We start from the raw sequence: 24,410 nt of genomic DNA, 5'->3' as shown, positions 1-24,410 counted from the left end.
GGAAAATCTCTAAGAGCAGTTCCTGGGAGAACAGGGGAGAGATCAAGTTATCAAGCCTTACAACTCTATATTTGATTGATTTAAAAGACAGGTTTAGTGCAGAGGGGAGTTCAGGACATCTCTTTAACCAGACAAAACATGTGAAGTTGCCTGTGCTGGTTAGAAGGCATTTTATAACTTTGACAGCACACTGCAAGGCCAAACTAGCTGACACATGGGCATCATTCATTGGAAACCCGTGATTCTTTGCCAAAAATAGTCTACAGAGTGTGCAATACACAATTTTCAAAACACTTCTACTCAAATCACACCCAATTTTGCACTGAAAAAATCCAGTATTTTCTTCAGCAAGGTCTATTCCAGGTTCACTCTCCTTTCAAACACTGGGGCCAGTTTTACTGTAGATAGCTTTAAAGATAGCCATTCATTTTTTCTAAGAAAGGGGAAAATGTTTTTTCAGCCTTCAAGACAAAACCAGTTCAAATGTTTTCACACAGAATTAGCAGGAAAAAGTATACCTTGAGCAAATATCAAACATGGAAAAATCTACAAACCACTGTCTGTCTGAAACCGCATAGCCTTAAAAAAAAAAAAAATCAGGAAAAATTATCAATCAGGACTGAAAAAAATACCTGTAAAGACAATCTGTTCATTCCTTTGACAGAGAGGATGAAAATGCTGTGAGGAAAAAAACAACCTACAAACACAGATGTGTGTGTAAGTCTTGTCAGGATTAGGACTTCCTTTAATAACCTATGTATTTTCTCCTGATAAAATGGAAGACAGCAAACTATTTATTCCTAGCGTAATAAATTGTATTCAAGGATTCCTCTTAAAAATTCTTTTAGTTAAACCTCCTCTTTTGCAATTCCAAATACTCTAGCATTGTATTAAAGAGGCCACATGACAGAAAAATGCATCTTTAATTTTGGATTATCTTCACCTTGTTTTTAAATTCTCCATTAAAAGCGAAGTGATTTTGTGGTTTACCATCAGGGACTTTATATGCTCGGAACCAGTCAACCGTAGCCTCAAGGTAACCTGGTTTGTATTTCCTGACATCATCAATATCTGTAGGTTAAAAAGGAAAGAAAAAAGAAAAAAAAAAAAAAGGACTAGTAATTTTTAATCACAGTTTTTGTAACATTCATTTTTTAAAGTCTCATAAAGGATCTGCAAGCAATTTGATTTCACTGAGCACTTTCAAAGTCATTGGGGAACTTCATTTTATTACATTAGCTGTCCATAGTTGATATTTTATGATTTCACAACCACACAAACAGGAAAACCAGTTGCCTCCTGCCCTTCGTTAATTAAGACCCAAAGGGACAATGAATAAAAGGACCATACTTGATGACAGGAGAGGAAGAAAATTCCATATTTATAGGCTTTCATCTCAGTAGGTACCTCTTGCAATAATACTTAGATTATTCAGTAATTTTTTTCCCCAGCAACTGCAGGGACTACAAGCACTTGTTTGATAATGAAAGACTAGCTAGTAAAAACAATTTCAACACATGGATTTCAAACCAGCACCTCAAAAAAAACCACAGGCTTGACTTCTCAAAGTTGCATTAAAGGCACCCCTTTGCTCACATTACTTTCTAATTCAGCCCTTTACATAGAAAACAGGTATGTGTCAGGAGCACTAAACACTAACTACTGATAACCCTGTGGTATCTGCATACTCACAGTGACAAGCGAATTCTACCTTTACCTGTATAATCTTACTATGCAAAGATGGAACAGGACACAGAGGAATGCATGCCATCTGCAGGATACTCCTAGGAGGCAGAGATGAACATTGCCACGGATCATTGCCACAGTGGGTACAGAGAGATTAAACAGCCACACAGTAATTCTGCTCAAGGGCTATACTGTTATAGTGAAGACACAGTTCAGGATCTTAAATGTTTACTTCTGCTATGTATATCCAATATTACTGGCTTGACCTGTGAGACTACCATCACTCCTGTTACCTGCAATTAGCTGGTCCTATCAGCCCCTTGGTAAATTAACTCCCTGGCCGTATGTTTACAATTTTAACTGATTTTGATACAATAAAGGATTTTGTCCTTTTCAGAAGCCAAGTACTTTTTGTAGCTGGTGTAATCCTTCTCTTTTGATCTCTTTCCTTCCTATAGTCACTTCTGATGAAAACAAGAGTTGACTTCTCACTGCTGTACTTCACATGCAGTCTTCCAGCTATTTCACAACCTCACTCTGCCCAGGCCACCTTCTATGGTGTTATTCTTCTCCAGTGTTTTGCAAGCCACTTGCTCATTTGTCCCTTCCCAATTCCCTCTTGCTCTCTCTCAATACTGCTTGGCTACTTCATTCTCTTCTCCCATAGATACGTCTCACTGACATCTTCTGGTTGGCAGTGATTCCTGATGAAACTCTTCTGTCTATCCAGTCCTATAAAGCAGATTTTCAGAATTGCTTAGTCCACACAATGGACACAGGCATGTGCTTTCCATCTTTAAGTGCCTAAATGTCTTTTTAAAATCTAGTCTGTGAACCTGAACAAAGACATTTGAGTATTTTTAAAGAGAAGAGTTAGAGAAGGGAAAAAAATCCTGTGCTGCCAACCATTCAATTCTCTGTGGACCACCAAGAGAGATGACAAGTGGACTGAATTGTGAAATCAAACCTATGTGAGAACATAGGCTGAGTGTTCAGAGACATCTGATAGATGCCACTCCCAAATTCCACTGGATCACACTCTACTCAAAGAATGAAGCATAAAACTTTGAAGAACCTTATGTAAATTTTTGCTTCAGCACACACTTAATAGGGCTACGTGTTTATGGACTCGGAGTAATACACATTTTGAACTTGGCTGCTGGCTATCTGCCTGTAGAAGATTAGGGAGTTTTATTGGCAGAATCCCAGAAAAAAGCAAAGGCACATAAGGCTGTGCTAGAGGCAGGTTTTCTAGCTGGAATGGATGTTTAAGAATACAAGAAGCCTTTCACTGGGGTAGGTGGGTGAGACCAAACAAGAAAAAATGATTTAGAAGAGGGAAGGGTCCTGGTTGGAGGCAGGATGCTTCATTTGGGCACTAATAAAACTTCACCTCCAATTCAAATCAGTTTCAGTGAATCATCCTGTTCTTTCAAGCAAGGCAACATCCCTCCTCCTCGTGAGGTTTGAACTCACAATTTCTACTACATGATGAAGACACAGTACTTCGTCAAGTCTGTAAAGCAAACTAGGCTGCTACAGCAATTTCCTTGGCTCCTAGTAGTGGATGAATTCCATATCGTCATCTCCAGACATTACTTAAATTCAAGCATACTTTCTCAGACTGCTCCTCCTTTCTTCTCAGTCCTGTTCCAGCAAACTTCTCTCCTAACTCTGTTTCTCCACTCTTCCTACTTGGTTATTTGCCTCCTACTCCCATAAAAACTGTTCTTCAGAAGTGCTTTGCCATTTGCTGACAACTTGGGCCCTTCCCCATCTGTTGTTTATAGGCTTTGTTTATATTTCTCTAAAGGACTCAAACATTAGAACAGGCTTTGGGACAGGCTTTCATTACCTGGATGGGATGACTATCTTTACAGATAGAATCATCTCTCTGAATTTCACACTCTCTCTCCTGGAAAATGCCTTGCCTAGGTAAAATGACTACACCTAATCAGGCTACAGCTTTATTATATGTCCCCTGAAGTCCTGGCTGTTACATATTCTGGTTTTGAGGACTTAAGAAGGGGGACAGTGGTTGCTTTTATTTCCTTGGTTCCTTGCAAGTTATTCTTCTTCATCCCCATGCTTCACTTCACTATTCTTTATTATGAAGGACAGCTACTGGGCAGCAAATGAAGCTTAAGTGGTTGAAGGAAAAAAAATAAACCAACCAAAACACCTGCACTATGATGGGAGTTGGCAGCAAACACCAAGAAAAAGTGCAAAAGTGTAACCAAAAAAAAAGAATAAAAATCAATCTTGTTGCTGTGGAGTCAGCACAGAGCACAAAATACAAGGAAAACAGCAGGTCTTGCATCACTCAACAGCTACCTCTTCAGTTCATTAAAAGGCACCATAGAAAAGCTTGAAATACAGCTAGCTTCTCCTCCACTTTGAAACCCAAACACCCACTTTGGGATATCAGGGACAGAAAAAGAAACACATACTCAGAAAACAGAAGAATAAGCCAAGAAAGGTAAAAGAAAAGATCACAACAAGCAGTACAGTGATTCGCTCCACTAATATCTATAGAGATTAGCTGCATATTACAATTTAAAAAAAACATTTAGATGTCTTTTCTGAAGCAGACACTGTTAGGCACTTTTTTCTGACCTTGACTGCTTACCTTCCCTTAGAGCTATGTACTCACACTGATGCCAAAAGGGGCTGAGGAAGTATAGGAGTAGCAAGCATGTACCTGGCCTAATGTTGTTTCTCATCTCTGCAAACAAGTCCTGCTCAGAGTGACTGAGCACAAAGGTCAAGCTCCTGCAGGTACATTATCAGCATGTACCCACTGGGCTCTAGGCAGCAGTTTCTTTATATTGCCTACATACCACCACAGGTCTCATCTTTCTTGGAAACAAAGTTAAGCACCAAGGGTTAAAAGAGACAGCTAATCACGTTAAGGGTTGCAGTTTAGCCTGAATGAGGAAAATCTCTTGAGGATGGTACAAACAACTGCTCCTAGGTCTCTGTGAAAAGAGTGAGCCAATGCAAACGTGGATCCCAATTCTATCTGGCTTTACAAAAGAGAGCAACAAAAGCATTTGTACAAAACTACCATTTTTAGTACAACAGATGCTGCTTCTTGCAAGCAAAGCTAAAACAACATGCTTGCAGCAAGCTTTCTAAACAAGGTCTCTGGGAAGAGAGGACATATGTTTTTAATAACATCTTATAAACATTTACAGGAAGCAGCAGCTACATTCCATATAAAGGCATTTGGTGTGTTTTGTGCAGCATGGTGTGAGGGGGTAGGAGGGGAGTCTCAGTACAGATAATTAATTTCTTTATATTGAATGCTTACACAAACCCACAACAAAGGTTTTTCAGGGCCTCTGCCGCTTCTCTGCATATAAATACACTCACATGCATGGGTCTATGTATGCAATATGCTTTGGTTTTGCCATTTAGGGTTTGATCACTTAACAAAAAAAAGCCAGTCTTGAGTTGCACATCAGAAAAGAAGTGGGGCAACACAGCACAGTTAACTATACCAGTACCAGCAAACAGTAGTGCAACAAAGCCAGCAGACACCATCAACTACTGTTGAATATATCCAGGCATCTTTTCAATCAGCAATAGCAAAAAATTACTGCTAAGATTCCAGGCCAGTAAATCACCCCTGTCCAGCACACATGATTTGTCCCACGTGCTCAAGATGACCTTTTAAGAGTCACACTTCTCATAAGCTGCTTCAAACACTTCCCACTTCAACTGCCAGTGATTTTCAAAACCTCTTGTCCAACATGAAGATGACCAAATTACAGTATGAAAATATCGCTCACCCTTTCTGAGCCCAACCTTGTAAAGCACATCAGATAAATATGGAAATTCCAATATACTAAATTCAATCCCAATTACGAGATAAGCAGACAAGCAGCCTTTCCACTCCAAGAATTTGCTTCTTCTCCTGGCTAGGATTTTACAAAAAGCAACAACAACAAAAGCAGCCAGGCCTATTATACCATCAAGATTTAATGTTTCAGTGTGCAGGGAGCTTTTAGGCCTTTTCCCAGATTTGCTTGGTCTGAAGTTGCTTTGCTGGTCTGCTAATGGCCATCTGCCTAGCAATTGCCTGAGCAGAAAGACAACACAGTGGTTTTCACGTAGCCACAAAGAAAGATCTTACTGAAATAGATAAATCTCAAGATGTCCAGTTTTATCTGAAAGAAACTTGCTTATACAGATACATGTACCTGATGTATAGCTTGTGTCTGGAGTGAGACTGTCCCCATGTCCACCAGTATAAGTGCTGTAATTTCAAACAAATTATCTTCCAAAGTCAGTCCAGAAAGACACTAAATCCCTGCTATTCCCACTGATAAGACAGTTCCTGCTTGAATAGGTGCGAAGCATTGCTTATCATTCCTGGGATTGTCACTATAAATTAGTTTCTCATTGCTCTGTGTGAAAGAGAGAGTTCTAGGCAGGGTTCCCAATTTAAACCAATATTTATCAATAAATGCCTGCAGGACATAGTACAGTGCAGTGCTGTGAATAAACAATGAGAACTGCTCAGAAGTTGGGACTGCTCAGTTTTAAGTTCTGTGAAGTCTCAGAAAAATCAATTGCACTTACAAGAACGATCACAATCCCAGAAGGAGAATATACAGAGTACCTGGGGTGTGCTTAAAGCAGCAGGAGGAGTTAACACACTGCGCGGGCTCAGGATGGGGTTTGCAAGTAATCACCACTCTGGTGTCTCGGAATTATCTTTTCCAAATGTTCACTGGGGGCTGTGCACATACTGAGCTGAAAGCAAATGTGATGATTCTCAGTCCAACTCGAAATGTTTAACAAATGACATAAAAACAACTGGACAGACTTACAAGGCAACATTCAGCCTCATCTCTCTCTAGGAGGCTACCACTGTAACACAGCAGCATGTCAATTATCGAGGGAGATACTGGTTTTATCTGTAGCTGCTATCCCTTTACGCTGAAATAATTAACATCTTTGGGAAGGGGGAAAAACAAGTATAAAAGGACATATTGTACTGCCTACTCCAACAGATTTGTTTGTTTTCAGACTGAAGAAGGATTGCTGTTAAGCACTGAAAGCTGGTCATGTTTTGTGAAAGCAGATGGGGGCTTTTTTTCCCTCCTTTTTCTTTCCTTTTGTAAATCCTGGACTGCAACTCTAATCCCCAAAGGGAAATCATATTAAACTGGATAAATATTTCTGCACTTCTCTGAACTTCAGAAGGACGGTTCTCTTCTTGAAGGTTTGCACCTACTCACTGCTAAGAAAGGATAAACAGAGGCGCTACAAGGCAATAGTTTGCCCATTTCCCACCCCCTCTTTCCTTTTTTCTTTAAACAAGACTAAAACTCTTACTTCCCTCCCAAACAAAGTGAAGCTGTAATAGAGCTGACAGAAATCAGTCATTACCTGAAAAAACAAAAGAGACTTCTAAATAGAGTTACTTGACCCAGGGGCATAAACTGTCCCAGTCTTGCCTTACTTAGTGGATTCCATTTAAATTGTCACCTGCTTTTCTGATTAAACTCTCTCAGAAATTGTTAAGGTAAAAGGTAAAGAGTTAAACAGAACAGTGTATACAAATAGAGTGCTAAGTTACTTGTCTTTTAAGTACTGGCACATAGCATTTCACTGCACATTAGAGAGGTTTAAACTGATATTAACATTAACAGCAAACTATTACTTACTATTTCCTCAAGTTGAACTTCTTAATCTCTAACTGTCAAAGTAGTTAGTCATAAACACTATGTAGTAATTCATCTGCCCAATGATTTTAATCAGCATCAACCCCAGTTTCCTTTTCCTCATTTCCTCTTCTCCCTTTCTTTCCCCACAAGCCAAGTATTCTCCATGTGAAAGCAACCTGCAAGAAAACTGAGAACGAAGGGCCAGACCAGTGATATACCTACTTTACATTCAGAAACCAGGAAAAGGCCTCAGTGGCTGAGAAACACAGTTCCTCAAAAAGCTACTGAATTTGCAGTAGCTACATTCCTACAGGAAGACCACTCTGTGCCTTGGTGCTCCTTACCAACAAAGAGGCTCTGAATGTACATAACCTCATGGTATATATGGGGTTTTGTCTCATAACAACCACTAACTTTCAGACAAAACCACTCACTTAATTCTCACGTAACATTGCATTTCAGGAAGTGAACCTCCATTTATCCAGGGAAAAGCTGTACTTCACCTGAGCTGCAAAAACCTAACTCCCTGCAGTTAGTTTTAACACATCTGTACCATCTTACCGACCAGTCTGCAAGCAGAATTACACCTCACGTGCTAGTCACATATCCAAATGGAATTCAGGTACTAAAATGTGTCTACCAGCAGCATGGTGACAAGGCGGACAAGTTCAAACAGACTACTTCCTCCTGCACAGCTAGTCATCATCAAAGCTTATATTAGGGTAAGCTGCATTAGCAGTTTACTTTGCAAATTTTCAAGCTAAAAGGTGAAACATAATTGCTCATACTAGGCAACAAACCCTGGAAGCAACCCAGTTACAAGTGACAAAGCATTGGAAATGTTACAGCCCTTTTCAAAATGCAACACAATGTCTGCAAATAAAAAAGGAACAAGCACTTTCAACAAGGAAAACAGCAGTGTGCTACATAATCTGCGTGGGTAAATATGCACTATTACACAGGAGATAAGCTTGTAATTTTAAAGGGTCATTTTCTAAGGCAGTTGTGTTTCAGAATTCAGGAGATTTTCTGCATGACAGGTCCTCTTGAAAATCCAAGTGAACCTTTTAAAAAGCTTAGTGTGAAAGCATATATGCCCTCCTTGAAAGAAGCATCTGTTTTAAACAACAAAAATACCCAGAAAAGTCTCTGCCTTTCTGCCTCTTCCTGTCCTGAGTGACCTAAACTCAGGTACCATTCTACTGTACAAGCTGCTAACGTAACTTACATTAAGACAAAAAATACTTGCCATGGATTTTGTGAGCATCTGGGTCATCCACACTGATAGCAATTATCTTCCAATCTGTCTCTCCTTCATCAACAAGAGCTAAAACACCCAAGACCTTCACCTGAACAATCTCACCAGAAGAACGAACCTGAAACAGAACAGTTCACAAAGATTTGAAAAACACTACACAGAATTTCTCTTTTACCTTACAGACAAAACAGTTTTACTTTATTTTTGACCAGGTGCTAACAGAATTGCAAGACAGATCTGTGAAGTCAGTACACACCTATTTAACATTACTAGCCTTTCTTCCACCACTGCTATTCTTCAACCCTCAATTCTCCAGTCAGCATTTAAGTAGTCAAGCTAGAAATTTTTTCCTTCTCTTCTACTCTACTTCCTCCAACAACCTTGATCTTCACCCAAAACTGCAAGTCAAAAGTATCTCATACTCATTTTTAACTCCTTCCTGCCTCTTGACTCTACTTTCTTAACTCTTGGTCTTAATCTACCTGTTGCTGTTCCTTCCTCTAGATGCCAATATACACATACAAACACACACTGTCGCCAGGAATATCAGCACAACTTTCATCTTCATTTTCTTGGGAACCTTCTCCTTACCAACCAATATTCCCTTTATAACTCTTTCCGAAACCCCTGAGATTCAGCTTTATGTTCCTTTCTGCAAATAAAGCCACCTTCACCAAGGTCACCAATTAAATTTCCCCTTACTTGAAATACACCAAGAGATCTCTCTTCCGAACTCATCCACTTCGTAACCCCATCTTTGATACCACAGAGACTTGTTCCATCCTTTGCTGCCTCCAGATATGTAGAATTTTCTTTCAGTGAGCTAACCCTTTCCCCTATACCTACTAATGGTGTTAGCTGCACTTCTTTTTCATCCATCCACTCCATGTATTATAACTGCAACAGTATAACAGGTTCCTGTCTTCTCCTCTAAAGAAGTGGGATCTACTTCTGTTTGCACCCATCTACCTCCTTTGTGGGCCTGACCTTGTAATTTTATGTGCATGACGCTGACATACCTCCTCATCTTTCTGAAACTTACTTCTAGTTCCAGCACTGCTAAGAGGAAAAAAAAAAAAATAAAAATAAGAGAAATCTTTTTCTTCTCCAAAAATGTAATCCCTTTCTCCTTTACCCAAAATTCACGGTCCAGCCACAGAACTTCAGGGTGGTGGCCTCTTTTATCCAGCACATAGACTTTACCAAACCCTGTTTCTTTTCTCTTTTTTAAAAGTTCACCATTTTCTTACCTATCCCCTCCTCAGATCTTCTATTCTTACTTTTGTCATCCCCTGAGACTCTTACCATCTGCCCCTCTCTTCCAAAAGTTGTTACCAAATTATTAAATTAACTTTGGTTAGTTAAATTTATGGGGATAAAAAACAAACCTTTGAACCTATTTCACAAACATCGATAGGATCATTATCCCCACAGCATCCTGTATTGTTATCTGTATGGTTTGGATCTTCCCAGGTCTGTTAAAGGAAAGAGAGTTATCAGTTACCAGCTGATCTGCAATTACAATTCATCTAACCATTAAGTTACCAAGATTAATAAAAACAACATTAAGAACACCAGTTTTCTGAGAACAGGCCTGCTCAATGGGAAATGAAAAAACAAACAAACAAACAAGCAATGGACTGATGTTGAGTAATTCATCCTCATACTCAGGACAACGAGAATTACTGAGGACACTGTAATGAACATATTAACTGCATCCCTACTCAACAGATACACTTTACCAAATCACAGTGATTAAGGCATCAGAGGACTCTGAATATGTATTTTTCTGGTTACAGGTGGTTGTGGGATTAAACTAAGACTCCCTACCATTACATTTTTCTTATGCTCTTTAAATACCATGGCGCTAACCTAAGTTGCTTTCAAAAATACCTACACATTGAGCTAACCAAGCTCCTGGGTATGGATGTGCCAGCACCCAATTAGCTTTTTCAAGTTTTTAGATTAGGTACAAAATATTTCCAATTATTTTGAGATGTGCACATTCCCAAGAACAGCCAACATCTTAAGACCAAAACAACTTCTCCAGGAGGCAAGTTCAAATCCCTGCTCCAAGCTCTGTACAAGGAATCATAGCCAAGTTATACTAACTCAATTACTAGACCAGTGCTTGTTTTGTCTCCTGCTGGCTAGTAATGAGTAACTCATTCTGAAGTTGGGAAGTTCTCCCAGAGTCCAATGAAGTTTTGTTGAAAAGGTGTCAGAAAACTTTTTTTCCAAGGAGCTGTACTGTTAACTCCTGATGTCCATGGTCAAACCCCCACCTCAAACTTGTTCTTGAGAACTTGACTGATACTAAAAGGCAAAACAGTGAAACCTAAATGCTCAGGTGTTTAAGTAGCAGAATCGTTACTAAAAAACTGCTGAAATGGAGTTAAGAGAGAATTTCAACTTAAAACCTATTTTTCCAATACTCTTCCAAAGTGCTTTTTATCTGAAGCTGCATTATACCAGCACTATTCTCCTGCTGACTGCATCCTTCTACATGCAGGTTAGCAGGAAAGCTTGCTAGGAATGATATGTTCTCTGGACAGTATAGCAACTCCTGCAATTACAGTCCTCCTGTCATTTTTTTCTCTCTCTCTTCCACAGCATAAAAAAGCAGCCACAAATACGCATATTTAAGCCATTTACTAGGGTTGAACTTCTACCAATTGCTGATCCTCATGAAAAATACTCTTGTGGCAATGGAAACACTAAATAGGATTTTGTTTGCTAACAGCTGCTGGTCGGAATCTGGAGTATCATCTAGACTTCAGCAACTGGCGATGTAATGATCCAACTGGTATGTTAAAGTTATTGCAGAAAATGAAAATGACAACCACCTCCAGTCCTCTCTGACTCACAAGGTAACAAGTGAAGCTGAACACTTCTCCTGGGGAAACTGTCACCAGTCCAAAATGATGCACTTTGTGCAGGACAATACTCAATGTTTAATTTTGGCTTTGTACTAAGGCATACACGAATTTCAAAACATTAAATGGAATTTCTGGTTCCCAACTATACCTACTTGGAAACTTTGCCTACTAAGACTGCTGACTGGATAAGAACTTCATTGCTATACTCAAACATCTGCCTGGTATCTCCTCTTCAGGGATCACACACATAAGCACATTTTCAGGAGTAAAATCTCACTCCTTACGTAGTTAAGTGTGAAGAAAATTAATTACTCTTTTCTAACTCCATCATGTTCTTCGGTACTAATTTAAGTCCAATGTGTTATTCACAGAAATTAAAAAAGTTCAAAACTTTTCATTATGCTCAAAATCTCAGCCATTGGTTGGGCTTTTTCAAGGCTCAAAGTTTTAAATCTGTCACGATCAGTAAAAGTCTCACAGTTCAGAGAAAAGTCAACTAAGGCAGTTAATGTCTAATCTAAAAAAGAACAGCCCCTGTGTTCATCTTTGTTAAAGATATTAACAAATCACAATTAAAATTTATGCTGCAATTCCTGAAAATCCTAAATTAGTTTTTTAAATGCCTTGTTTAAGCAGAAAAGGACTACTTGACAAAGTATTCTTGAATGGCAGACCATGACAGTTTAATTCTGCCACTGCAGTACAGGGGTGTTGATTAATGATTTGAGATTTCTTGATCATTTAACTCCTTCCTGAAACACAGCACATATATACACCCACACCTAAATACTGATCCAAATTTATAGACACAATAAAGCTCAACATAAAAAATCCTAATTTGCAAATGTATCAGAAAGAAACATCCCTCTTGCACCTGATTTGCATTCAGGCAGTACTCAAGATTTACAAGGCAATTTAAATAGAAGACAGAAAACTTTCACCATTATAACAAAAATGTTACCTGTGGGAGGGCACCATAATTCCATATATAACCCTTGTGAGGAAAGATATTTGCCACATATCGAAGCTTGCCTTTCTTTATATCTTGTTTAATGGGATTCAACGGCTCCTCAGTGGCAATCTAAGCAGATCATGAAAAAGAGAGAGAGAGAAGGAGAATGGTAAAATGGAAAGCAATTCATTCTGTACCCAACCAGTTAGAAAGATCCATCTGGGAGCATGTGCTTGTGGTTTGAGAAGTATTAAAAGTATGATGGCCTCACTCAAAATCTCAAGGGTCATGTTCAAAAAGCAGCTTATTAAGGTTTTAAATAACATTGTGAAGGAAGCAAGAAAAAAATGAATCTAGAAGAGAAAGTCCTAAATTTATAAGGAGACTGTCATAAATACTGAAAGGAACTGAAGTTAGAAGCTCTTGCACTTTATAGTACAAATTCAACAGACACGCAAATGGTGGTACAAGTTCTTCTGACAATAGGAGCTTTGACAGGAACAGGGGAAATGTTTCATCTTCTTCTCACCCTCTGTTGATTGCTCTCCTATTGCATCCCTTCTCTCCATCACCTCTCACCATACAAATCCCTTCTAGTAATTCTGCATAGTCACCAATTTACCACAGATTTGCAACAAGTTAAGCCAGCATTAGAAGGCAGCATTCTTATTGCCAAACAAGCACTCATAGAAGGACTGAACTAATTAAAGCTGAACAGATTATTATTGTTGTCATCCCCCGAAAAACCTCAAATACAAACCCACTGCCATATGAGTTACCCACAACCCATCAGCTAATTCACTGTAACCATCTTTTTAACAGTTCACACGGCAATCAAATCCCTTTTGGCTTGGCTCTTGCTTAGAAACACTCATCTGAATGGCATCACACTTGTTACAGGCTCAAGCGGTTACACTGGTTCAAGTGGCACTTGGCTTGCATGCATAAGCCCACAGCCCTTTGTCCATTTTACAACTACCTTGTAATTTACCTAAAGCTCCACTATCAAAGCCATCCCAAAAGAATTCCACCTTTTTGAACCACACCAAACTGTGTGTGCGCTTATTCCACAAGTACACTCTCCCCAAGACCTGAGATCAAGTTCACACATTTCTGCTTTCCTACTTGATTCTACCTGCTTCTGGTTATAACTTAACAGTGAAGACCTTGAATATACCACCTGGGTCTTTGACAGAAGCAGAGCTCGGCAACGCTTTTTCTTGATGTAAACCCATAAGAAGAGTAGTAACTGACAGCAGCAGACAAAAGTCTCATGAAAAGCACCTTCAGTAAAATCAAGGGAAGAATAACAGAAATACAACAAACTCATGAGCAGGAGACCTGGCATTGGGGATATAAGAGTGGGAAACATTCAAAGGCAAGGTTTAATTTCCTACACTCTCCATTCCACGTGAGGGAATCTCAGCATGGAGATGAAGACAAGACCCAGTATTAGCACCTTACCACAGCCTGGACTTCAGGACTGCCAGGACACAATGACAAGGCAAGACAACTGCCTTAATGATTAAGACATTTCAAGTATATTAAAACTTATACATAAGAGAACTACATCTGGTCTCTTCTATAAAGCCAGAAAAGTCTAAACCCTCCAATTTCTGTACCTAACAGGACAGCAAACTTTTCTACCCTTGACATAAGGTGCTGAGAGAAGGGGTGGGAGAGCAACCTGGGCTCTACGCACAGTTCATAGTGTTGTCAAAGAAAAATGGTGTAAAAGAGAACTAAGCTTCCACAAATACAGAATCATCTTAAAATACACAGGTTGAACAGGTTGCCCAAGGAAGCTATGAATGCTCTATCCCTGGCAGTGTTTAAGGCCAGGTTGGACAGAGTCTGGGGTGACACGGTTTAGCACGTGGTGTTCCTGCCCACAGCAGGGGGGTTGGAACTAGATGATCTTAAGGTCCTTTCCAACCGAAACCATTCTATGATTCTATTCTATGTATGATTCTTTTCTATGATTCTACATGGTAAATATCCAATGTAACCCTGCTTTCAGAGTGTGGTAAACACAGTTCAAATTATTTTCCAGCATCTGGGAAAGGAGAAAACAAAATTCTGAAATAAAAAGGCTGGGGAGGTTCTCTGGTGTTATTTTTAATAATCAAAACAGTTAACAGCTCAACCACAAACTTCCTTAAAAGCATTCAGGAAGCATCCCTAAAATTAATACAAATGTTCAGGAAGACAGGACATATCCTGGTGAGGTCTCTTGTTTCACAAACACAAGAAATGAAGCATTACTCAGCTTCTGTACTGTAACTGCAGAGGAACAACCTGCTAGGTTCTTTTAAAATATGCCCCTGCAGGAGTAGATACTTTCAATCAGTGAGGTCCCCAAGTTGTTTGTTTGGGGCTTTTTTTTGACACAAGGAAATGCTTTTTCATTTGCAGCTCCATTTGTCAGGATTTGGCCTAGCACGCTATACTATAGCACACTATACAGCAGAAATGAGAGAAGTTAAATCCTCTGAGTGGAATGCTCTATGAGCAGCAAAAGTAAGACTAAATGCTGGACAATGTTCTGCAAGGCACTACTTTAGACGCTGTTGCAGGTATGTTGCACTCTGCAATCAGAAGACTGTCAAGAAGCAGTGCTCACCTGTGAAAGGGAAACTAAATTAGAACCTCTACATTTTTTATAATCTCAAGGAAAGTGTCTGTATGCATAACTTCAAATTCATTTTTTAACAGAGAAAATTTTATGTGTAAAGAGTAATCCACACTCTGATTACTGGAAGCCATTGTATTGCCATAGCTTTCACAAATACCTATATAATCAAGGTGTTTTCCCAATTACCTCCATTTTTGCATTTGTCCAACGAGGCACTTCCACAATCATGTTAAACAGGACCTAAAACAAAAAACAGCAACAGACTGAAAATAAAATCCACTTTGCAATTAGCACTTTACAATTAGACAAGTTATTTTCTCTGTATTCAGCAGCAACATACATCACATCTCTCTGCTCCAGCTGCTTTCACATTAAGTAAAATTACGTACTATGATGTTCGACCTCCTTGGTTCACCCTTTCCCCACCCCACCCCACCCCTTCAAGAATATGAACAACTATAAGAAGTGGAAATCTACATGACATTTTTTATTCCTGTATCAATATTGCTCCTCAAAAAATGTTCAGAAAGTCCAAGGAATGGTTTGCCACAAAGCAGTGGTTCAGTCTACTAGTCAAAGAGGACTGGACGTTTCGATAGGATAGCATTAGCTTCCCTCAAGCACTGGAAAGGACAGTGTTCTAGGTTGGGTTTTTTTACCTCTAAGGATTTATTTCTTCAGGTTCTTTTGCCTCATTCATTTTTTAAAACCCCATGCAAATGTAACAACTGACACTTCTGACTCTTAGTCAAACCTGGTTGAAGGTTAACAAACCGAATCCAAAAGCAATGGCAGAGGAAGGACATGGGGCCACAGACACCTCATGTTTGCATTAGCCGCCTTCTTAATAGAAATAAAGTGAAAGGTGTTTCAAGAAAGAGAGTGTGGGGGGAATAAACCTGAAACATGTAACTTTAATGCATTTTTAGAAAAGAAAGTAAGTAAGCTATGCCCTTCTTACTGGGAGGTTAAAGTGACATTTTCCAAAGAGAAAAACTGTGTAACTACCATCAGGTTTCTTCTTCTGAAGCTGTCAAGAGTTAAGCACTACCAAGGAATAAAGTATTAGTTGAAATGAGTAACTAGACCAAGCCACCCAGCAACGTCTACAACTTATCTTCTCCCACATTACTAAAATAACCCCAAAATACCACGTTGCCTGGGACATCTCTTCATAGCCAAAGAGAACTTGCACTGGTATTAAAAATCTGAGGACTTGCACTAACTCTTTAACTACAGCGCAATTAATGTTCCAGAGGACTCTTAAATATTTGTATTTTTGCTCCTCGTATCCTGCAGCTGCAACAAACAACTAACATTTCCAGGGTCAACACCACAGTCTGATTAAACTGATTCCAAAGGTTCTATGATCTTCTCCTCCCCAACAAACCTGGAATGTGGAAAGTAAGAATGCAAAGGAAAAATCCCAACTGTCACCCAGTTATTTCTCCCATAAGATCACAAGCTCTGCAGAATCCTGGCAGCAAATCCCCAGTAAATTTAAATTATATTCACCATCCACAAGTACTGTGCCCGTAGTGCAATCAGTGGCATGTCGGATGGAATCACTTTTCCCAATCAGGTCATAACCAAACAAAATGGGAGGGGGAAGTAAAAAGACAAAAGTGCTTCAGATCAGTTTCATAAAGGACACCTTATATACATAAGAACGGTTGAAACAGAGAAGTAATGAGAAAGAGAACTCAAAGCTGTCAGCATTAAGGAAGCAGTCAGAACAAAGCAACATACATGCAGCAGCAGGTAAAGGAAGGGCTGGAATACAGCCAAATAAAGTCTGCACATCCATCTGGGAAACACTTGGAAAAAAGAAGTGCACAGCATGAAAGCCAGTGCTGACAAGAAGCTCTCTGGGAACTGCCAAGCAGGTCGAAGAATTGTTCTGACTGGTAGCTACATGCAGAAAACTTAAAAACTACTCTGGAGTTATACACCCTCCACCACCATCCTGCATTTTTTTGTTTAGATGTCACTGTACCTTTTCCTGACCAGGTCTACTACAATGGCTTCCACAGCCTATAGATCTTGGGTTTAAGCTTTAACTGGTCAAGAGTTATTCCAGGTCTTCACCAAAACAACTCAAAGGGCTGGACAACAACTGGACTGAAATGAATACAATGCTGCTCTCAAAACAAAAAAATCATTTGGCTTTAACACAGCTCTAAGCCCATGCCTTCATAATTTGTGGTATCAGTCAAATGTGAATTGTCAAGAGTCTTAAATGTGACAGCCTGACAGATTAATTTGTATGCAAAAAAATCCCCGCAAGAGCTCTCTCTAATACTGAGCTCCCACAGGCACTTACAAGAAGATTAATAACTTCATGCGGTGCTTACATTTGAAAATAAGAAGTTTTATTTATAGGGCAATCATATTTTCACAGTGCTGAGACCAGCTTCACTGGTGTGGAAAGAAGAGCACACACTAGATAGTTTGACAAACAGAAAGACAAATATACTCCTCTGGCTTTTTTTTTCTTTCTCCCCTCCTGTTTCTTATCTCTTTTCCCTCCTTGCCTAAATACCACCCTTGAATTTTTCCATCATTCTTATTTTCCCAGACCGAGCACCTATTTCTTCCGACCACTTGAATGTTCTCCCCCATCCCTTGCTGCGAAACAGTCCCTGCCTCAGCTGCAAACAGAAATGCAAGTGTCAGGCACCACCTGTCTCCACAGATTACCATCTGCATAAGCTATTCAGTGGTTAGTTCTGGATGGTGAACGCATCTCATAATTGATATTTTTATCTTCATTTTAGATCAGTAAAACAAAAAATTCCACCTCACCAAACCCCTCAAGGAATGGTGAGACTTTCAACAGCCCATTTGACACACCTTCCAGTGCCAGAAAAAATCTCTCATGAAACGAAAACTATTGCTTTGGAAAGTTTGCCATCTAACTCCTTAGTCAACTGGTCTGCCTGTGAGATTGCTGCTTGCTGCAGTCCAGATTTAATCCAACTCTGCAAGTGCCTAATGTAGAAAGAACTCCAGTTCATGACAACAGACTGTACAACAGGCCAGATGGAGCAGTTCCTACAGTCTAGCCTCATGCCAACACTGCTGGCTGACAGCTTCTTCAGAAGGACAGCCTCCTGGAGCATGCAAGAAAAGAAAGGGAAATAGTTTCCTAGGTTCAGGAAAAGGGACAGAACCCATCTGGGAAATGACCTGACGGAGCCCAGAGGGACTTTCAACCCAGGGCATTACGTAGCTTGTTTGACTTAGGGTTAATGTGAACACAAGTCAGACATTTGTACTTATGATCTGTTATACCTTGAAGAGGTGATAGGGGGAAAAAAGTAATCCATTTGCTCAACACAGAGAAGTCAAAAGTGCATTTCCTAACCCCTAAAACTGAATATGAAAATCAGCAGAAAATTACATCAGAAGGAACAACTAGTATGTCCAAATCACAACCTTTATTTCCTAAGAACTACACGCTAAGTACGTTACATGGGAACGCACGGAGAACGTAAATAAGTGTTTGCTTTTTTGGGTGTTTTCTTTTAACAGTGCTTGGCAACTTAGTGCATTCCATTTCAGTTGAATGTCATTTGTAATGCATCATGACACTGGTTTTGATGAGACAAGCAAACTTGCCTTTCACACAGAGGACAGAAACATTTTTTGTTTTTTGACATAAGAAAGCCATGGGAAGACACATACTTCAACATATTCCTACAGTAAGTATTGAGAAAAGCAAGGAAAATACAGACTGCTGTACCCAGCTAAACTGCGAGTCAGTGTTCTTTCCACTAAGACTGATGGCCAAAAATAACTGCTAGCTCTGGTTCTACAGATTCTTACAGAAGATAACTCATTTTGATCAGGGTTTGTTATTACAAACCTGAGTATCACCGGAAGGAGAAGAAAATTAAGCACATTTCTGACACTACTTTTACAACCTGCCCTTCTGGACTCCCATACACCCTTCTCAGAAGCAATTCTTCCTTACCTAACTTTCTCTTTCTTGTTCAACTATTTCTTTACCCAGTCTTCCCAAGTTCCTTAGCTGGTGCATTTGAGGGATGGGTTTTGAAAAGGCATGATTTTGCCCAGGTGCTGCAACATTTAATGCTCAACCCTGGAGGTTCGGCTAATTTGGTGCAGAAGTGGAGCAACCTATGCTGAGCAAGGAAAGTGACAAAACAAGAGAGATAAAGAGAGGAACAGAAACTCTGTAATTTCATAAAATGACAAACACCACCACTGTTTGTGGCCTGATTACCATTCACCATCACCCTTGCATGACAGGGAGAAGAAAAATGCTAAAGCTTACAATTACCTTAGTGGTTTTTACAGTACAGTGCTTAAAAAAAAATAAAAATCTGAAGGCAGCATTTGGGAGCTGCTGACCCTTCCTCACTGAGAAGCCCTGAGCACACAAGACAGAAGAAAAAGCAGCTATAATTTCCATTTATTTTCTGTCTGTTCATTTGCAGTCTTGCAGGGATTCTCATCAGTCGGCAACTGAACATGGCAGCACGCACCTGAGGACTAATAAGAATGAAAAAGATGACCTGCAGTCCAACAGCAGGGTGAACAAAGAGTGATGGTTAAAAGGAAAAAAAGGAAGAGAAATAAAGAAGGAAAATAAGGACTGTCATGAAATGTACCCACAAATATGTGGAAAGGGGCTTGCTTATAAAATGAGTACCTATATTATAAGCATTCCGAATGTAACACTTACTACAAGGTATTTGCCAATGCAAACAACAAACCAGATGCCAGCACCATGTGGAGACCAAATATACTGTATCTAAATGAGAAGTCAATGGAACTCTTCCAGTATAAATTAACATGCCACATAGCAGAAGAGGAATGCTGTGCCCACCATAAATACTAAGTGCCTGCAGCCTTTTCATAGTGTACCTCCCCAATGTTACAGTGAAAAGGGAATCACAAACACTGTTTTTACTCACAGATATCCCAAAAGTGGTGTAAGGAATACTCAATGATCAGCTGGACACCTGCAAAACTATTTAGTGTACAACCATGATGTGAATGCAAATGAAACACTGACTTTCTCAAGTTTAATGAATCATTTATTTGAAGTTAAGCTTGATCAAATCACTGATGCAACTTTCTTAGTAAACTAACTCTACTTCCATAGATTTTAACCAGACTGCTGATTGAAAATTTCTTCTATTCTCAGTATTTGTTTAACTACAAAAACATTAAACAAGGCTTGCAGCTACTGGATCCATTCACAGGAAAAGGCTGGGCAAGTTCAAGCATCAGGATGAAAGCTTCACTGATAATCAAAAATTTGGAACACACAAATCCCTGAACACACATAATGGACACACTACAGCCCACATTAGATATACCAAAAAAACATGTGACCAAAGAAGGTTACAGAGGCTTCTGTATACAAAGAGACTTCTGAATACAAAGTCAGTACAAAGTTTGCACCTGTATTGCATGGGAAATACTGACTATCATAAGACAACTCTGACACGAGCTTTGAACACCGTTCCAATCATGAGGTCCCTATCAGATCACCCATTCAGACTGCATGACCACTCTGATGACCTCTTATATCTCACCTGACTAGTTAATTTATTGGCAGGTTTTGCCTGACAGCAATTCAGCTGAATCCTCAAGGGTATTCCAGCACTGTGCAACCCACAGGATGCAACAAAAGCTGTCTTGTTTTTTTCTTCAGGTTTTGAGGTGGGTTTTGGTTTGGTTTTGCTTTGGTTGGGGTTTGCTGGTTTGGGTTGTTTTTTTGTTGGTTTTGGTTGGGTTTTTTCCCCCCAAATGCTCTCGTGGATGCCTGCAAATCAGAGGACTACAATCTCTACAAGGGAGATTCCTTACCAAGGCCAATATCTGAAATAAAGCTTTGTATTCAAGAACATCTGGGTCCTCTGACTGAGGTGACATGTGAATACTTCACAAAAGCCACACAATGACAAGTAGCCTAAAAATCCTTTCACTACAGCAGGAAAGCAACATGTCACATTTTTCTTGAAAAGAAAACTATGACTTCTTCAAACCTTCTTCCTGCTAGACATGGAAGACCATATTCAACAATCAGCCTTTGACAGTTTTGACTGTAACCACAGGGGAAACATCCACTCTTCCAGACAGAGATGTGAAACTTTTGATACCTTTAACAGAGATTTACTTGGGCAGGAGTGGACTCCAAGTGCTTGCAATGCTTAAGACAAAGCAGAGGCTCAGACTGCAAGCTGGTAATATAATTTTGAGACTGAAGCTGAATATGATTCCTCTCAGCATAGTTTCTCCTTCAAAATAACTTCTCACTAGTCTTCAAACAGCCAAAACATATCTGTGAAAGCAAAAGGGTCAGCTGTCAACAGTGGCTGCAAGTTTAAACTTAATTGAGATTTGGGAAGGTCTAAAACACTGCATGAAATGGCTGTACTACTGAGTAGAGTTCATACAGAAAAACCACAGCATTTCCCTTAGAACTACAAGCCAAGAGTGCAAACAGTGCACAGAGGCTTGTACAATGTGCACTCCCCTATCCCATGAATGCTGAAAGCTGAAGCTCCTCTATTTTCAGACTTTCTTTTCCGGCATTAGAACAATTCAAAGTAGATTAGACAGACTGAAGAGACCCATGCAGAATTATCTTAATTTTCCATAGCTAAACTGCCATCTGACAAACACCAGCTCAGCATAATTTAATGCACACTCTTAAGAGGGCTTGCCCTTGTCAAGAGTAACATATAACTGCCACCCTAAAAGCACAAGTTTTAAAGATTTTACTGTGTTTCCAGGGTAAAAGGACAGACCCTTTGAATTCTGACCAAATTCAGAGCAAGGATCAACTGAACACCAGGTATAAAAAGTAGCCTTTTCGTCCCTACACAAGAGTATGGAGTACAGTGCTTCAAAGGTCTTCAGAAATCAGTACATAGCATTAAATCCCTCATTTTCCCTTTATCCCCTGATTAACCTATGCTTTCCCTTCTACATACAAGCACACAGGGATGCATTTCTCACAAGGCCAAGGCGAAGAGAGCTGCTGAAGAGCCCAGTGTAAGAAGGAACTGCTTTCCTGAACACAAAGATCCTTTTATTTTCTCTCTTCTCCCCAACTCTCACAGATCATGTTGAAAAAGAGTTTTCTAAATGATTTGCACTCTCACATTTCACCATCTAAGTAAAGACCAAGCTTATTTGGGAAGCCTAGAGCCTACACATTTGTTTGCTTACATCAGAAGCCCATAAAGACTGGAATGTACATTTGCCTTTGCTCATTTTCTGCAGTTCTACTAAACCACAATCCAGAGCTCTCTCACAGCAGGAGTTATGTGAAGCAGTTCTGAAGTCCACAGAGCAAGAGCTGCTCAGCTTCACTGGCATTTCCCCCACAAGCACTCCATAGGCTGATCCAGAGATCAGAAAAAAGTACTAGAAACATGGTTTTCAACAACTTATCACGCTTCCCACTATACCATCAAATGCAGTTCCGAACAGTTTTAGAGTCTGCATAAAACAGGCTTTGCATCTTCGCAGGTATTTTCACAGTGTTCATAAGCAGGTAAGAAACAGAATACTTGGCTTCCAGAAAGAGCAGTAATTAAGAATTCATGTTGCATGACAATGATTTTTGAGAAAGGCTACTGGCACATACTCTTTCTCCTCAACAATCCATCTTTCAGGCATGATTCTACATCTACTAAATAGTAATTAAATGGGCATCAAGCAATAGAAAACCTAAAAAGCATTACCTAGGCATTGTAGCTTGAATGAATCACAGGGCAGAAGGAGAGGAAATACATAGTGCAGGATTGGCTGGGGACTGTTATACAGTAGAACCACCAGTGTGCCACACACTAATTGCAAAACTGAGAACCCAGACAGTTAGGACCATCCTTTCACATGGATGGGTAGTTACAGTTTTGCAGTATGACTGGCCAAACAGATACAAGATAAAGGTTGGGGGACACACACTCCCACACATCACTGTCTTAAAGCATAGTTTGTTTCACTTTTTCTTTGACTTTCTTCTACTAAGTTTTAGGTACTCCTGTGGCAAGGAAAATATTGCAAAAAATGTTACGTTTTGGAAAAGACACTTGCAAAAACAAATACTGTTTCACAGCAGGCAGAGAGAGTTGGGCTTGTTCAGCCAGAAGAGAAGACTCCGGGAAGACCTTTTAACAGTCTTTCAGTACCTAAAGGAGGCCTACTAAAATGCTGGAGAGGGACTTTTTACAAGGGCATGTGGTGATAAGACAAGGGGGAATGGTTTTAAACTGAAAGAGGAGAGATTTAGATTAGACATTAGGAAGAAATTCTTCACTGTGCAGGTGGTGAGGCACTGGAACAGGTTGCCCAAGGAAATTTTGGATGCCCCATCCCTGGCAGTGTTCAAGGCCAGGTCGGATGGGGCTTTGAGCAACCTGCTCTAGTGGAAGGTGTCCCTGCTCATGGCAGGGGGTTGGAACTAGATAATTTTTAAGGTTCCTTCCAACCCAAACCATTCTATGATTCTTTGATTTCTTAATAATGGAAAGGAAATAGAAGAATAGGGTTGGGTTTTGGTTTGGGGGGGTTGGGTTTTTTTTAAATATAAAAATAAAAATAAACAATTAGCAGTACCTCAGATCCAGTAGTTCTTGACCTCTTTGCAGGAATCTCCTTATCCTATAGAGAATGAAGTAAAGAAGCATACAAAGAACATTAGAGAACAGTACTCTATTCACATAAATACAGACAACAGTAGTTTTCAATGCAATTGAAATATCTCTTTGTGAGCATAAAGACCCAAACTGTAACTTTTTACAGTACTCAGTTCTGTTTCACTGTGAAATTATAACCTTCCAGATGTTAACAGAGGAAGATAAAAGTGTACAAGGACACATCCATTTCTCCCAGCTACTAAAAAAATTAAGTGGCAATTTAGACCTGTCCTGAACTGATCAAAACCAGAGAGTCATACACCCAGTTGAAAGGGATAAAAAAACTAAATAAGCAAACAAAACCAGCATGGAAAATAGGCTGAAGTTATCCATTATAAAAGTCCACAAAGCTTAGACCAGGGTAGGGAGAGAACATACTAAACAACTCCTTAAGTCATCCTCTTGCAAAGGCAAAATTAAGAGAGATCTTCACAATGACTCCCTTTCTTGCTCTCCTGTAAGGCCCTTGTATCCTGTGGAATGCTCTCTCCTTGCTCACACACCTAAGTGAAAGCCTCTCCACATTGACCAGACATTGCTGTACTGTAATTTAGTCTACAGAAAAATCACAGACTATAATCCAAGTCTCCAAAGCTTAAACTCTAGATGCAGGGACAGCAAGGGCCCCAGGGAACATG

The 24,410-nt window shown here is 39.7% G+C and overlaps 1 protein-coding gene across 1 annotated transcript in view; it reads right to left on the bottom strand.

Moving 5' to 3' along the window:
- The window catches only part of LOC104404005 (inorganic pyrophosphatase 2, mitochondrial-like), a gene marked incomplete at its 5' end in the record, with an annotated part of 33,899 nt that overhangs the window by 8,398 nt on the left and 1,091 nt on the right, over nucleotides 1–24,410 (bottom strand). The window contains 6 exons of the mRNA XM_010012322.1: nucleotides 944–1,071; nucleotides 8,614–8,740; nucleotides 10,011–10,097; nucleotides 12,463–12,582; nucleotides 15,275–15,328; nucleotides 23,693–23,737. Of these exons, the coding sequence (XP_010010624.1) occupies nucleotides 944–1,071; nucleotides 8,614–8,740; nucleotides 10,011–10,097; nucleotides 12,463–12,582; nucleotides 15,275–15,328; nucleotides 23,693–23,737 (561 nt within the window). The remainder of the gene's footprint in view (nucleotides 1–943; nucleotides 1,072–8,613; nucleotides 8,741–10,010; nucleotides 10,098–12,462; nucleotides 12,583–15,274; nucleotides 15,329–23,692; nucleotides 23,738–24,410) is intronic.

The sequence above is a fragment of the Nestor notabilis genome, unplaced genomic scaffold (assembly GCF_000696875.1).
Source record: "Nestor notabilis isolate BGI_N333 unplaced genomic scaffold, ASM69687v1 scaffold27153, whole genome shotgun sequence".
Lineage (NCBI taxonomy): Eukaryota > Metazoa > Chordata > Aves > Psittaciformes > Psittacidae > Nestor > Nestor notabilis.
The sequence above is the reverse complement of the archived record's forward strand: the minus strand, read 5'-3'. Positions and strand labels throughout refer to the sequence as shown.